Source organism: Mirounga angustirostris, unplaced genomic scaffold (assembly GCF_029215605.1).
Source record: "Mirounga angustirostris isolate CCGP_5_RB_7025 unplaced genomic scaffold, mMirAng1.0.hap1 SCAF_7, whole genome shotgun sequence".
Taxonomy (NCBI): domain Eukaryota; kingdom Metazoa; phylum Chordata; class Mammalia; order Carnivora; family Phocidae; genus Mirounga; species Mirounga angustirostris.
In genome coordinates this window covers 124,255,108-124,272,443 of record NW_026991715.1, presented here as the reverse complement: position 1 = coordinate 124,272,443, position 17,336 = coordinate 124,255,108, and the positions used below count along the sequence as shown (strand labels likewise).

The 17,336-nt window shown below is 42.0% G+C and overlaps 1 protein-coding gene across 3 annotated transcripts in view; it reads left to right on the top strand.

Moving 5' to 3' along the window:
• EGFLAM (EGF like, fibronectin type III and laminin G domains) overlaps positions 1-17,336 on the top strand; it is a 175,447-nt gene that overhangs the window by 77,592 nt on the left and 80,519 nt on the right. For all 3 annotated transcript variants that reach the window (XM_045862075.3, XM_045862085.3, XM_054504394.2), the window contains exon 7: positions 16,941-17,107. In XM_045862075.3, coding sequence (XP_045718031.1) covers positions 16,941-17,107 — 167 coding nt within the window. The remainder of the gene's footprint in view (positions 1-16,940; positions 17,108-17,336) is intronic.

Genomic DNA, 17,336 nt, shown 5'->3' with positions numbered 1-17,336 from the left:
AAGTAAAAGGAATTCCCAACCTAAGGCCTCTCCTCTGAACTCTAGCTGCAGTTGGAGTGAGAACCGAAGCACCAGGCTGATGCACACGACGTCTGTGGAGTTAGTGTTCCCTCCATTAAACGTGGTGGCATTTGTCTAAGGCCTGCTGCTTCATTGATTCATAAAGAGACTAGTTCAGCACCCCATTCCTTAGGCTCTCTGAAGCTGGGACCAAATGATTCTGCCAGGATTTTGATTAGCCCTGCTCTGTGGCTTGACTTCCTTGCCTCCTCCTCCATGGTGGAAAATAGATACGTGTTTCTTCAGAGAAGTGCTACACTGAGTCCCTTTAATGCTTGAGGACAGGTCTCATTTCAGGCAGGATTTGTTGACTTGCAGGTGGCGGAAGGCTGGAAGATGAGGCAGTAATGTAGTGGCTCCTGGGACTCTCAAGTCCCAGGCAAATCTAGGTTCAGGGAAGAGCTCATCTGTGCCAAAGCAGCCATTTGTCTCCATCCATCTCTGTCCCCTGCTTTCCCCTTTATTGGCTACATTTTCAAGCAGGCTTCTCTGGTGTGGTGGCAAGATGGCCGCCAGGCACCGAAGACTTGCCATCTACTAGCGTAACTCCCCACTAGAAAAGAGTGGATATTTTTCAGTAGACCCATTGGAGTCTCATTGTCCACTCTAATGGCCAGGCTTGGGTTCCTCGTCTCTGAGCCAATCACTGTGGCCAGGGAAGAGGCTACCCTAATTGATCAGGCATTTGTTCATATTCTGAGCTCTGGAACTAAGGCTTGGTGGTTCATTTACCCCTGAAGTACATGGATTGAGGGAGTTCAGAAGGGTTGGTTCATCCAAGGAAAATTGTGGTGCTATTAAAGAAAAAGGGAAGAACAGATGCTGGGAAAATGAGGGGGAATAAAGATGCTCACTGCAAAGCTCCAGACCGATGCTCATCATTGAGGATAATCTACAAACCCGCCATTGAACAAATTTGGTAGGCAAAGCTGGAGTGTGCCTGGGATAGAAAAGATTCTAATCCTGCTTCCAGTAGTAGTTAAACATGAAACACTGCAAGTCCTAAAACTTCAGCTTGCTCATCCCTAAAACTCTGCGTGAAACTTGACATTTCTAATGCACTTGTCTAGCACCAGCAAAGCAAAATGTAATACTTTGAAATTTGGGGAAATGCAAAATTTTTCATGGTGGCCCAGCAGACTATCTGTGTAACCCCCAGCAAAGATGATGGTTATCATTTATTTTTAATTTTGTGCTAAAACATGTATTTTGAAAACTGGTTTTAAGCTTTGCATATTGGCAAAAGTTAGAAATTGCAGTTTCTTAACCTGTGTGCACCACTGAATGTGGACGATGAAAGGGATTCATTGAGTTTAGAACCAGAAGAACAGGAAGAAAACTCTGCCACCACCACCTGCTGGCCCTGGGCCTTGCGCGAGTCACTTCCTGCCCTGAAACCTCAGTGCCTCTCAGAGTTTGGGGTCCCCCCACAGGCTGGCCTGAGACAAGGGCTTGAGTGCAAGTCGGTTATTTGATTTGGAAGCAGGAATGAGAAGGTGGGGAGAGGGAGACAGGGAAGGAGGATGTATGACTATGTCTCCAAAGTCACTTCTACAGTCACCAGGGTCTTCTATGGGGGTTTGATTTCACTGAGCTCTCCCTGAAGTATGCAGAATTCCTCTCAAATTTGCCTGTCCAAAGGACAGGAACCATTACTCATGGGCTCCTGTTCTCCTCAGCTGATTGAGAGTATCCTTCAGGGGTCTAACTTCCCACACTTCTAGGCTCTGCTGGCATGTAGATTAAGGACGGGTCCCCGGGGCTAGAAGGAGGTATGATTGTGAGCACAGCATGTGATTGAGGTTGGATGCGGCTCTACAAGGCCAATCTGAGCTCACGTGAAACTTTCCACATAACAGCTGCTGCTGAAACCAAAAGTGGAGCAAAGGGGGGTGATGTGGGCCCCACAGGCATTGACTGCCAGTCCTTATCTGCAATATATGGTGTGTGGTCAGGAGGATCAGCTGCAATCACACAGGAGAAAGAGCTTTGTAGATGTTAAAACCTACAAGAGTGTATGGTACACATGGGTGTTATGTACCTACATTTAATAATTATACTTCTTCACCAAGAAAAATGCACTTCTTTAGCATTCAGAACAGTCTCTAACATTTGAGGGCTCAGGTCCCAGATTTTTATGTATTGACATTTAAAAATTATATACCATTCTAAAAAACTTAATTTTTAAAAAAATCTGTTTATCTTGACAAATATAACTTTACAGTGTTCTGGAAAGCTAACTTTGAATTTAGAGTTCTTGGACATCTTGGAGTTCTATTTGGAACATGGTGGAATGGGGAGCTGCCCCCGTTTCCAGCCCCCATGCTAGGATCTCTGCCTCCATTATCTCTTCCAGAATATCTAACTCTGGTCAAATGATTTTACCTCAGAACCTCCATGTCCTCATCTGTAAGAGCAAGCTGCTATAACCCTCATTGCAGAATTGTTGGCTACAGTCTTTACAAAGTGTTTCTACATCATAGGCATTTAACGCCTGTTTGTTTTCTCCCCTCCACACCACGTTTTCCCTTTTACAAAGAAAGCAATTGAGGCTCAATTGCTTAAGTTGCTTTGCCAAGGTAAAATGACAGGTTGGGGACAGAATCAAGATCAGAAGTCTCCTGACTTCCAGCCCAGTGCTCTTTTTGTGAAACCCTAACTCCCTTTCATGTCCGTGATCCACTCCTGAGATGGCAGAAGTGTAGACTCAGCCCCCGCCCAGAGCCCTGCTGGGAAGGAACCGTGAAGCCTCATCTTAGGCTGCTGTTTGCTCTTCCAGAATGAAAGCTTTCACAGCTTGTTGTGGTATTGAATGTTTGGCCGCAGAAAAAATCCCCACGTTCATCTGTAAACGTCTCAGAGCCTATCCCATTCCAGTGAGTACTCCAGGATATCTTTAGAGAGAGCTTTCTGAGCTCTAAATCAGAAACTGCAATCAGTGTGAAAAGCTTTTGGGGGTCTTTAGTCATTATTCTGTTCTCCCCGGAAAGGTCTGCTTAATGTTAATATTGAATTCCTTTTGCCCAGATACCTCCTGTGTGCACAAACACCAGGGACAGGTCTTTGTGTGAGCCCGAAGTTTCTAGTTATAGCCAAGAGACAGGCTGGCAAGCCAAGACTCTGAAATTGTAGAAATCAGGTTCCCGCCAGAAGTTATCCTCAGATTTCAACCCTCTTAATGGGAAGTTCTCCTGTAAGTCCTGTCTCTGGAAGATGAGCTTCTCCTCCCTCTCTCTGCCTTGGTAGGAGCTTATACATCAGTTGTTCTTCTTATTCAGTGAGGGTGATGGTATCAAAGGCATTGTTAAGAAATTGTCTAAAAAGCTTTTAAAGAGGTTTTTAACTGGCTGATAAAAGATTAACCAGAGAAATTATACTGGACCAGAGTATGGGGGTACTGACTAGCGTATTTGCTAGTTTCATTGGTATTTCAGGTGGACATTATGTATTTATGGTGCTCTCTTGAGTCATGAGCTTAAGACCAAGCAAATTTTTTATTTCTCATCCAGCTTCTGCCTCCCCAAAATGGAGGACATCCATAGGGTGACCCCCCTGAAGGGGTGCTCTCAGTGACTTGGTCTCTGGCTTGGGGAGGATGAAGCTTTAGATGAACATAATCTGATCTCCCCCAGAGTTGGCCTGGGGGCTATTTATTCGCTTCCTCACTAAGAGTAGATTTTTTTATTTTTAATCAGTGTAGAAAAGATTTGAAGAGGCAGATTCTAAGTAAGCCTGTAGGCTGTAAGGTATTTTGCAGTGTTTTTAAAACTTTTACCTGCTTTTTTAAAACAGAAAAGCCCTGCATTTGAGGTGAAGGAGAATTTTTTTTTTTTTTTTTCTAAAGTGATACTGAAAATTTCTTTGGGGGCAGCAATACTTTCTGTTTATTAAAATAAGAACCAAGCATAAATATAGCTACCTATGATTTGAAATATTTTGGCTATAAATATCTGAGAAACTTTCCTCCTTCTGCCTAAGAATTTCCCCAGGTTAAGTGCCTTTCTCTTAAGCAAAAAATAAATACTATGGTGGCAATGAAAACCAAAGGCCTGGAAAAGTATTCCTTACCTCTGATGTTCCCATTGGAGTGCCATGCCCCACATGTGCTATCTATCAGGTTGGTTAAAGTTTTCATTTAACTTAAGTATAGTTTTTCTATAAGTGTGACCTGATGGGTTAAAATTGCTTGAGCTTTGCATTGGCAATTGCTGGAAAGGGTAGATTAAAGCTTTCAGTGGCTGTTTAAGTTTTTATTCAAATTCCAATTCATTAACATAAGTGTACTATTCATTTCAGGTGTACAATATAGTGATTCAACACTTCCTTACATCACCCGGTGCTCATCACAAGTGCCCTCCTTCATCCCTGTCACCCACCTAACCCAACCCCCCACCCACCACCCCTCTGGCAACTATCAGTTCTCTGTAGTTATGAGTCTGTTTCTTGGTCAGCCTCTCTCTCTCTTTTTTCCCCCTCTGCTCGTTTGTTTTGTTTCTTAAATTCCAGATACGAGTGATATTGGCTCTTTTTAATAAAAAAGTCCACCACTGGTTTATTTGTAGTCCATGTGAAAGTTCAAAATATTTCTGTGTATGTATTAAGGACACTGGCCAAGAAATGTTGATCTCAGTCACAGTTATATTAATAAAGGAGAAAAAGCAGTGCGTCTCCTCTTTTCCCTTTCACACCCTTCTGCTTAAGTAACTCCCTGGTCCCTTGCAGATGCCTTCCATAATAAGACTTGCAAAATTCATCTTCACACAGGGCTGCTTCTAAGCTGATTGCAGTGCCTACCGATTGGTTTCACTTGAGAATCTTAAGGTCATACACACTTGGGCGGGTTTTTAAAATTATTTCACAAACTGATATTTTTGTCAAAGTCATCTGTCTTTCCATCCCATCAAAGACTCTTCCTTAATCTGCAAGTAACAAATGAATTTAATTAGTTTGCTCACAGGAAGTTACCTTGTAAAGACTGTTACTGAAATGAAGATGAAATCTGGGATTCAGAATAGAAGCTGAATGGATTATGGATCTTCCTTGAGTAGTTTTAAGGGATGATGTGATTTGACTCATGGTCAAGATCACAGCCTATGAAGGTTAAAGTTTCTCATTTAGAATTGAGACTTTAGAGAACAAACTGATGGTTACCAGAGGGGAGGTGGGGGGAAGATGGGTGAAATAAGTGATGGGGATTGAGGTGTGCACCTGTTGTAATGAGCACCGGCTGTTGTATGGAACTGTTGAATCACTATATTATACACCTGAAACTAATAAAACACTGTATGGTAACTATACTGGAATTAAAATAAAAACTTAATAAAAAAAGAATTGAGACTTAGAGTCCAATTCTTGGTTTCATCTTGCAAGTTAGAATTTGTTCAAATGTGGAATCAGAAGACACAGCTTGGAGCTGGCCTCTAAACTTGAGCACTAATTGCTCAATTCCAATTCTTAGCTTCCTTATGTGTAAAATAAGGCTGGACCGTCTGCCCTCTAAACCCCAGTGACTCTGACTGCTGTTCTCATGACAAAGGTGAGGCAGAATAGACTGGTCGTTTAATGCACTGGATCTGGAGCTAGCTCCCTGGTCCAACCCTTCCCCCCAGCACTTCTAAGCTGTGTCATCTTAGGTGAATTATTTAACTTCTCTTTGCCTCTGACAGAAGAATGGGGATAACAGTTCGTTTACCTCATGGAGTTGTTGTGAGATTAAATGAGTTGATGCACACGAAATGTACAGAATAGCTCCGGGCACACAAAAGCGCTCAATCAGTGTGAACCATTGCTATTATGGCTTTGGGGATAGAGCTCTTCTGCTTTCGTATAGAGCCATGTCCTTTCCTGGTCAGAAGTCTTTATGTTTGCTGTTCTCTGCCAGGATAGTTCTTCTACCTCTTCACCTAGCTAACTCTTGTTCATCCTTCAGGACCCCTGCTGAGGAACCTCCTCCAGGAAGCCTTCCTTGAACCCCTGCCTCCTCCCCAGATGAGGTTAGGTGCACCTACAACATTTACTTGCGACACTCAGCACACCTGTAGTTAATTACTTGTCCGAGCTCGGTCCTCCTCACCAGAACATGAGGGCAACATCTTGACTTGCTCCCCTTTGTGGAACATAGCACCTAGCCTGGGGTGAACATACCACGCATCACATAGGTGCTGGTGAACATTTGGACATGGCAGTCATGGGATGGAATTTAGAGAATACCCAAACTAACTGGAACCTTGCACAAGTTCCTCAAGCTCCCTGAGCCCTACTTTCGTCCACTGTAAAGTATGGATGATGAGAGTGGCTACCCGAGGAGGCTTGGGAAGACGAAAGTTTTCTGTACAGCACTTAGAGAGGTAGCTTATGGAAGTTTTTTTTTATGTTGGTTCTTTTCCTTACCGTGAGCCACATGGAAATGGAAATGTATTAGCACATGAATAGGGAGTAGGGGGAACAATGAACCACTAACCTCAGAGGCCACAACAGTAACCAATCTACCTTGCCAACTGCAGAAATTAGAGCCAGGCAAAACCCAACATGGATCTGCATTTACATCTCCCTCTTCTCCCCTCCAATCCCAAGTTATTTATTGCTTTTGTTTTTTTATAATAAAAGGAATATCGGTATATGGCAACGCTTCAAATAATACAAAATGTAAGATTAACTTGGAAGTTCCCCTTGTTATTTTATTTCATATTGAATTATAACTTGTGTTTTAGAGCTCTTCATAATATGTAAGTGAATTGCCATCTTTTTTCAGAGTGTTTTACTAGAATTTATAACAATAATTGGGCAAATAGCTGGAATATTTAACAGTGATGTAGCCCTGTTTTGGTTTTCCTGCCCCCCAAAGTACAGAGCTTCAAATATTTAAAGAATTGTTCTTGGGGCACCTGGGTGGCTCAGTCGGTTAAGCTCTGCCTTCGGCTAAGGTCATGATCCCAGGGTCCTGGGATCGAGCCCCACATCAGGCTCCCTGCTCGGTGGGGAGTCTGCTTCTCCCTCTCCTCCCTGCTTGTGCTCTTTCTTGCTATCTCTGTCACTATCTGTCTCTCTCTCTCTCAAATAAATAAATAAAAAATAAAATCTAAAAAAAAAGAATTGTTCTTAAACAATTAATTAATTTAGGGAAGAATGGGAATGGGAAAAAGACCAAAAAATCTTCCTTTCCTTTCAAGGAAGTGTTTAGGAAGTTGCGCCATTTAAGTATAAGCCTTCCTTACCACCACCACCAGAATTAGAAATATGCAAGAATGGGCTCACTTGATGTCAGCTGAGATTTCATATTACAAGTGGCGCTTCACAAAAAAATTCCTTTTTCTTATCTTTAGTTTCCAAATCCAAGATCTTAGAACCACCATCCCGACTGGTGCCTGATCCCAGCCATTCTGGGAGCCAGCAAGTTCCTCCACATAGGCTCAAATGGAAGGGTGGTTCTGAATGTTTTTGCAGAAGTCTGACCTACAGTTCTACAAATCGATCCCTTAAAGCTTCCATCCTTCCTACCATGAGCTCCCCTGATGTAATCCCTGGTCAGATTGATGGGAGCTCCCATAAATTGAATTCTTGTGCAACAGAATTGGGAGCCACTTGTAAACTGTAAATGAAAGTGTGCTCTGCAGTTGTCCTGCCTGGACACGTTGCTGGCTGAGTTTATCATTACCCCATTCTGTCCATCTGTTTGTCATTTGGTTGGGTTGAACCAATTCATAAATAAAGAAGACTGAAAGCTGAAGGTCAAATAATACATCTTTTTTTTTTTTTCTTTTTTGACTGTGACTAGTGGTTTTGGACTTTCCTCTGCAATGCATTTTAGTGCAGAGCAAATCCTGCGTAAAACCAGTCTGCAAAATTGACAGGGAATTAGAGGCTCTTCTCTGTGTGAGGTTTTCTCCTCCCCTTTTATGTTTGCCCTGGATAATCTATGGGATCATGTCTCTTCTCTTAGAGCAGGGTGTTTAACCTACAATCTGTAGATTCCCAAGGGGTCCATGGACAGAATTCAAGGGGTCCTTGGACTTCGGTTGGACAAAAATTACATTCTTAGCTTATCAACTAAAATTTAATGTTCTCTTCAAATATAGATGTAGTCAACAAACCACAGTAGTATTAGCAATTTCTGTGGCTTTGTCACTAATAGAATCACAGATATGTTCTTATCCCATTACAACTATTGTACATATCTCCAAGTACCAGTCATATGCTTATCACTACTTTGAAATAATTATAGTTATTAAATCCATTGCTAGGTATTGTTACTTAATCTATTAATAAGGATGTGTCTCTGTTATCATAATTATAATTCTTTATTGTTTAGGTCATTGTTTTCAATGTAATTGGTGTCCTTTTTGATCCTAAGTATTTTGTTTGATGCGTTTGTTTTTTTATTTTTTTTTAATTTTATTTATTCATTTGAGAGAGAGAGAGCACGAGAGAGGGGAGGGTCAGAGGGAGAAACAGATTCCCTGCTGAGAAAGGAGCCCGCTCGATCCCGGGACTCCAGGATCATGACCCGAGCTGAAGGCAGTTGCCCAACCAACTGAGCCACCCGGGTGCCCTGATGCATTTAAAAATATTCTTCTGAGAAGGCTCATAGGTGTTCCTCAGACGGTTGAAATGGCACAAAGGTAAACACTGTTGTCTCTGATCGGGGTTGGCAAACTTTTTTCACAGGGTCAGATGGTAAATATTTGGTGCTTTCCCAGCTCTGTGGGCCCTGTCTCAACTACTCAATCCGGCCGTTGTAGCAAGAAAGCAGTCATAGACATCACTTAAACAAATGGTCATGGCTGTGTCCCCAGAAAACTTTATTTACGAATAGGCAGCAGGCTGAAGTTTTCTACCTCCTGATTTAGGACATCATGTTATTCTTAAGGTCAAATTTTGAAGCTGTTTCAATTCATCTTAGCCAACTGTTATCAGATACCTACTGTGTGTGTATGTTCATCCGAACATGTACATATTGAGTATCTTCTATGTGCAAAGCATGTACAAGAGATTTAGGGGTCAAACAGCTCTGTCCCTGCTTGGACAATCCAGTGGGGAAGGCAGAGGAGGGCATAGTCCCAAGTGGTGAGTGTTGCAGGTAGGGGTGGGGACCAGGGGCCTAGAGGAATACCAGCTTGACATCTGATGCAGTTTTGAAGGAGTCTGGGAAGGCTTCTTACAGGAGCTCAGAAGGACACATTGGTGATGACCAGGCAAAGGGGAGGGAAGACATAGCATGAAAAGGGTTAAGCCACAAGAAGCTACTTGAGTGATGGCTTAGAGGCAAGAAGAAAATGTTCCTGGGATTGCTTAGAAAGTCTGAAGCTTTGTGAGGCAAGAGATAAGGCTAGATGGGTGAATCGGGTTCAGAGCAAGAAAGGCATAATAACAGAGCTCAAGTTTGTCCTGAAGGGAATAGGGAGCTATGGAGACTGCTAAGCAGGAGAGAGACTGATAGTATTTGCATTTTGGAAAGATCACCCAGAGTTTCACAGGAACACAGAGATGAATAACACAATCAGCATGCTTAATGAGCTCACAGCCTCATAGGAGAGACAGAAATACAAAACAACATTACAAGGTGTTATATTAGAATCAGATTTAAGGCGTGCGCGAGTCCTGAGCAGAGTCTTCCTAGTTCTGTTTCTGAGATGATGCTTAGAAGAAATAACATGAAGGAAAATATTTGGGAAAGGAGCCTCCAAATAATCTAAGGTTCTCCCGAAAACATTAAACCGTGGAATGATAGGTCGGATACTGAGGGAAGGAGGCCACACATAGATCCAGCATACTATAATTAGGCTTTTGGTCCACTCCCTCTCAGACCAGTTAAGTGGCCTCTATTGTCAAGGCCATTCTGGATGTTCTGCTGAATCCCCTGGAGGACTGTTTTCTGCACCAACAAATTCCATTCTCAAAAGTATTTCCCTAACAGGATTTAACCATTCTTAGCCCAGTTTCCTAGTTAATGTCTGAAGCACGCTTAGCTTCACTCCTCAGCCCAGCTCCCACTTTCTAGAGAAAGGATTCTCAAACTGAGTAGTTACTCATTAGAAGGTAGTGAGACCAGTTGAGGGGTCCTGTAGGAGAGTTTTTTGAAAGTGAAACAGAACAGAAGAGAGAATATCAGAGGGTATCACACATAGTAAAACTAGGAGTTATTTTATGAGACGTATGTTTCAGTTGTGTGTGTGTGCGTATGCGTGGTGTGTCCTGGGTCACAATGTCCAATGTACGTCTTACTGTGGCTCATTCAAAGACTGAAAAACAGTGCTGGAGAGCATGACGTACTAGAGCATATTTGGAGTTGAACAGGCTTGTAGGACCCGGTAAGCCATAGATTTCTCGCCATGGCTGACAAAATCTGCTTTCTTTATTCTTAGAATTTTAGAGTTGAAAGTTCCAACTTAAGTATTCTAGGAAAAAAAAACAAAACAAACTTCCAGTCCAGTGTTTTTCAGATCATGGGTCACAACACTTCAGTGGGTGGTGAGATTGATTTAGTGGGTTCTTACCAGATTTAAAAAAAAAAAAAAAAGGAAAAGGAGAGAAAGAAAAGAGCAAAGTGAATAGAGTAAGGATAAATATTTTTCCTTGAAAGTTTTCTCAGTTTTGTACTCACACGTAAGCCCTATGCATACGTACATATATTATAGGTATACTGGGTTACTACGCATGAATGTATTTGTTACTGTGAGTCTAGGTCAGAGTTACTGAGCCAAGTCCAACCTGCTATCCTATTCAGAAATCCTCTGTTCCATCCCTGATAGCCATCCAACTTCTGCTTCAATATAGCCATTAATGCAGAGCTCTACTCTCCTGAGGCAGCTGGCTTCATTGTCAATCATTCCTAAGTGCCATTGAAGGTTTCCCTTAATGTTGAAGACCAGTGCTGCCATTGGCTTCCCTATAAGGAACCACTGGGTCTCCTAGTCCAATATGGACAACATGGAGGTGTCTTTGCCGTCTTCATCTGGAACACACGTCAAGACATTGTCCTAGGCTCACTCTCTGGAGCCAAGCAATACCAGCCCTTTGAACTCTGCCTCAAGTGGAGATGAGTCCAGAGCACCTCCTGCTGAACGATCAACCTAGAAAACTTACATCTCCCCAGGGTATGGGCACGGGGCTGTTCAATAGCAGCTAATCCAGAGAATTCATATTGAGTGTGTAACCAATTTTTAAAGTCCAGTTTTATGCCCCTGCCTTCCCCATAGATTTTTGCCATACCTGGTTTTCTCTGTCTTTATATCTGTGCCATTGGCTTAAAAAAAAAAAAACAAAAAAAAACCCTAATATAAGATTTTACATTTACCATTTGAGCTGGCTTTGCCCTGATGTTTCTGTATATGGAGATCATTTTGAATTTTTATTCTCTCATGCATCTTATTTGTAAGACCACTTCCCAGGCAACTATTTGCATTTCCTAAACTTCTGGTTATTTTAGATTTTCTTCTTACTTTTATTGAGGTATGATTGACAAATAAAAATTGTATATATTTAGGTTTTACAGTGTGATTTTTAAAAGTTGTATAATATGATTTAATATGTGTATGCATTTGTGTATGATAGATGCAATCAAGTTAATTAATACATCCATTATTTCACCTAGTTACCTTTGTGTGTGTGCGCATGCGTGTGTGGTGAAAACAGTTAAGATCTATTCTCTTGACAAATTTCAAGAATATGATACAGTATTTTTAACTATAATCACCACACTGTACATTAGATCCCCAGAACTATTCATCTTAAAGCTGACAGTTTATACTCTTTGACCAACCTCTTATGATTTCCTACACTCTCCAGTCCTTGGCAACCAACATTCAACTCTGGTTCTTTGAGTTCAACTTTTCTAGATTCCATATATAAACGTGAAATCGTATGGTATTTGTCTTTCTCTGTCTGCCTGATTTCACTTACGTCCTCATTTTATCTGTGTTCCTGCAAATAGCAGAATTTTCTTCTTTCTAATGTCTGAATAATATTTCATTATATATAATTAAATATATATATGTATATATATATATACACACACACACCACATCAAAAGCAATTATGTTTTAGTGGTTCAGTTTTATCAAGTCTTTCAAAAACATTTAACATAGCTATCACTTCTCTTTTTTATTCATATTTCACGAGTTTATATAATATTACATTAAATAACAAAATTACAATAACAAACATAAAAGTCTTAAAAAGATTTGGGAATGAACACAACTGACTCTTGACAAGCTGGTAGCTGAATTAGTGGGAACAAATGAAGACATTGGTTAATTTGACAAGTTGGTTAAGTAGAGGTTGATAAGGAAAGCTTTGATGATATACACAGGGATGCCATATATAAGGAAAGCTTTGTGATATACACAGGGATGCCATATATTCATACCTACTTATGGCTAATGTTTTTATATGTTATACCCATTTTTTATATAGATTCATTGATCAACCATTTCTGGGACCCATATTGTCTTTGGCTAGTCCACACTATATTTTACATGTAGCTAGTGCTTAATGTGGCCAAATTATACAGAGAGCTGATGTTGCTCTTGTCTCTCCTCCCCCCACAGATACTCTATTCCTTTTCAGTTATCAAAACCCAAGTACATTTGAAATCTAACTCAAGTTCTTCCTGGTCTCCTAGACCTTCCCTAGAATTCTAATTCACATTTACCTTTGAACAACATGGGTTTGAACTGCATAGGTCCACTTATACATGGAATCTTTTTTGATAAATACTGTACTGTAAATGCATCTTCCTTATAATTTTCTTAATTACATGATCTATTCTCTAACATACTTTATTGTAAAAATATAGAATATAGTACTATGTAACATACACAATATGTGTTAATTGACTTTATGCTATTGATAAGGTCAATAGTAGGCTGTTAAGTTTTTGGGGAGTCAAGAGTTATACATGGCTTTTTGGCTGCACAGGGGAGTCAGCACCCCTCACCCCCACATTGTTCAAGGGTCAGTTATATAACACTTGAAATATGCTATTTTGCACGGCTTCCTACTGATCCTTAGATATATTATCTCCCAATTACATTATAAACGCCCTAAGAATGGAACTGTGTTTATAGTTCCTTCAAGTCCTAGAATATAGCTTCTGTGATGGACACCCTGTTGATAATCAGTGACATTCCAGTTGAGTTGTCCAAGGCAGCCACCTACTGGGTTTGATGGTACCAAGAAGAAGAATATCCACATAAAACTGAAGCTGGCAATAGGCGAGGTAGTCAAAATGCCTCAAAAAAGGGAGTAAAACAGAAAAATATACCACCCAGTGGTTCTATGACTTTGGATAAATTACTTTTTTTCACTGTTCACGTGGGTAGAATGAGAGACTGGACCAGATTAGTGACTCTTAAAGCTTTTGGGGTCATGATTATCTTCGAGAACCTGATAAAAAGCTAAGGGCACTTAGGAAACTGAAATGATGCTCACACATAAAACCTTGCATGTGATTTCTGAGAGCCCTCAGACATCTGGACCAGTTGATCTGTCAGATATCTGATAACCAGGCTGGACGCTGACATTGCTGACGGTGCTTCCCGTCGAAATGAACCAGTGAGTCTCGATTACTTGAGTCAGCTAATGGGGTTTTGAGTAGCCACTGCTGACTGCATTGTACCTGCCCCATCAGACCCTCCCCCTGCAGCCGAAACACCTTCCGAAGGCATTTGATCTCCTGGGATGCAGGATGCCCAGCCCAACCCAATCCCATTATGTGGAAAAGTGTTTAAAGTGCCCCCCAGGCTGGTGGCTGCCTATTTTTACCTGGGATGGCAGCACGTTCCTGGTTTACTTCTCCCCACACCCCATGCCTTTTTGATCATGGGGAAATTGGCAGGCCGGTGTTACTAGGAGGATTTGACTGACTGTGTAATAAGAACAGAATGATTTTCTTCAGTGGAGAAAGATAAAGCTATTGTTTGAGAGTGATCTAAGACAATCCTTTTGCCTAGTTATCTCTCGCTCAACCTCACCTTTGCAGTTTTGTACCTCAAGAGACTCTAAAAGCATTTAAATGCGAAACCCATGACAAAATCAGAGGCAAAATGTCAAAGGTTTTGGACTGGTGTTCAATCCGCATGAGTTTTGCTCTCTCACTTGTTATCATGAATTAAATATTAATGATTTCACTTTCTTATTCGCTGAAAATATAGCTTTCTTTCCTGCATTAGATGAGCAAATACAATATAGTCTCCTTTTTTTGTGTGTGGAGGAGGGGGCTGTCATTTCTACATGAAGATTGTTGCAGATATTTGCAGGTAGTCCTGGGTAAACAATGGCACATTCTGAGAGCAGGTACATGTCATTTCCTCTATAAATGCCACAGGAAAGCTAAGCAAAGAACAGGAGCGTTTTATCTAAAGATCACATCTTTTCTGTCAACTTTTAGGTGTCCCTGGTGGCTTTCTTGTGACATGATTTTGTTCTAATTTGAGTTTGTAAATGTGTTTCCGTCCACTCACTGAGGTTTTCTCTTTGATGACAAAGTTAGTTTACACAAGAAGTCCATCTTTAGGGAAAGGATATCAAGACAGAGAAATGAGCCCTACTTCCTCCAGTGAGCATGCCCCGTGATCGCTGCATCTCCAACCAGATGAATTCTTATGGAATATGGGCCCCACAGACTCCTTGTCTGCATGGTGAGCTTGAGAAAGCCTCTTTGACGGGGCTTAAGGACTCCATTTGGCTTTGAATTCCTGCCAGTGAGAAATGAAGCAAGCTCATATCCAAGAAATCCATGGATCATCCAGGCATCTCCTTTCAGCAAAATAAGCCTCTATTTCCTTGCCTGATAAGTTGTTCATAAAGGATTAAACATCACTGTTTTTTGCTTTCTACCTTCCTCTAAATACCTGTAAGCAGAGACGTTTAACAATTGAACAACTGAGAAGTGGTCAGGAAGCAAGCTAAAGGACCCCAACCACGATCACCCCAAGTTTTCATCCAGTATCAAGGATTTTCTTAATCCAGCCTTTCCTCATCCACCCAAGTTGGCCTCACCATTTACCAGCTGTGTGAACTTGGGCAAGTTACTTATTCGTTTAATGCGTCAATTTCCTCTGTAAAAATAAAGGAGAGAGGTGTTTAACATTAATATCTCCTGCATAGATACTATGAACAAGATTGGTTCTTTCCAAGCACTTGATAAATGGTAACTATTATTAGCTATGAACACAAAACATCCACTCGATTAGGCCCTTCAGACCATCCTGCAGCTATGCACCACCATTTCCAAGTTTCCTTTTTTTTTTTTTTGAAAGATTTTATTTACTTATTTGACAGAGTGAGTGAGAGAGAGAGAGTGCACAAGAAGGGGGACCGGCAGGCAGAGGGAGAGGGAGAAGGAGGCTTCCCACTGATCAGGGGCCCTGATGCGGGACTCGATCCCAGGACCCTGGGATCATGACCTGAGCCAAAAGCAGAAGCTTAACCGACTGAGCCATCCAGCGCCCCCCAAGTTTCATTCTGCAGTTCTTATTACCTGGGGCGCTCTTCTCCCTGCTGGGACTCTGCCCTATAGAACAGCACTGTCCAACAGATATATAATACGAGCCCTATGTGAAATTTGACGTTTTCTAATAGTGGCATTAAAGAGGCAATAAGAGGGGCGCCTGGGTGGCTCAGTCGTTAAGTGTCTGCCTTTGGCTCAGGCCAGGATCTTAGGGTCCTGGGATTGAGCCCCCCATCGGGCTCCCTGCTCAGTGGGGAGCCTGCTTCTCCCTCTCCCTCTTCCTCTGTGTTCTCTCTGTCTCTCTAAAATAAATAAAGTCTTAAAAAAAAAGAGGCAATAAGAAAAATGTGAAATTAATTTTAATAACATATTTTAACCCTCTGAATCCAAAATGTTATCATCTCAACATGCGATGCGTAAGGTATTTTACATTCGTTTTCTTCCCTTTGAAATCCAGCGTATGCTTTACCCTCGTGGCACATCTCGGTTCTGATGAGCCGTGTGTCAAGGGCTGACTCGCCCCAGGGGCTATGGTACCGCACTGCAGCACGCGGGTATAGAGTAGTAAGCAGGGGCCCCGGGGTCATCTACCAGCTCTGTGATGTGGGCAAGTCCCTTAAATAATGGCCAAAATACGCTGAGTCTTTACAATATGGTGCCAGGCACTATGCTGAGGATATAGATTCATTTAGTCTTCACGACAGTCCTCTTAGATAGGTACTTTTGTGACTTAAAGAAGTTCAGTAGCCGCTAGTAAGTAGGAGAGGCAGGATTTGAGCGGCTCTGTCCAACCCCAGAGTTTGTAACCCTTACCCTCCGCTTATTGCCTCCCAGCTGGGAGTTCTAAGTGAGGGTCTGCATTCTCTATAGGGTTCTTAGAAGAACGTATGAAAATTCAGCAAGTTGGCACCGTTGTACAATTTTGTTAAGAGCGAGAATGACCATTAACAGAGCCTTCTTGGGTTTTCCCATGGCAGTTCATGCAGTTAGTCACCCTGTACAACTTATTATTTGTTTACTTTGTGAACAGATTGTGAATAGATGGAATCTGTGCCTTCCTGACCTCTGGGAATGGGGACAGTTAGGGGAAGGCTTGTTTGTGAAACATCTGGAAGGCAAAGTCCTTGAAAATGAACTCCTGTGTGGGGATCTTTTCACTATAGTCAAGCCCATGCCGAGGCAAAGTGGATGATCTTGAAACAGTGCTTAAAACTGACCCTACAAATGATCTACTTGCTTTTATTGGCAGTGACCTAATAACGATGACCTATGATTTAAAATCAAGATGACTTTTAGAAGGAAGAGTTAACTCATTTTTATAAGCATTGCTGCTGGAGTCCGAACGAGGTCAGTTTACATAGCCAGCAAGCTTCCCTTCCCTCTTGCTCCTCCTGAATTACTGCTTCTTGTTTTGTTTTTTTAATCAATAAAGACCAGATTTGGACATGAGTTGGACCTTAATCCAAGAGCAGATCCAGATGGACTCCATGGTTATCAAGGGCCTGGATCCAGATACCAACTACCAGTTTGCGGTGAGGGCCGTGAATCGCCACGGCCACAGCCCCCACAGCCCGCCCAGCGACACCATCAGGACCTTCTGTGAGTACCTCGGCCCTTCAGAAGGACAGACGTAGCTGCTTTGCTGGGGTTGCCTGGCGGGGATCCGCCTGACTGGGGTTTCTTAGTGCCCTGCAGAGGGACAGCCTGCACTGAGGTTATCCTCAGCTTTTCCTGCTGTGCTTTTCCCAGCACTTTGGAAGTTCGAGGCTCTCCGCAGGGACACAGGCTGTTTCTATGTACAGGAGGTCAGCAGAAGGTTTATTTCTGC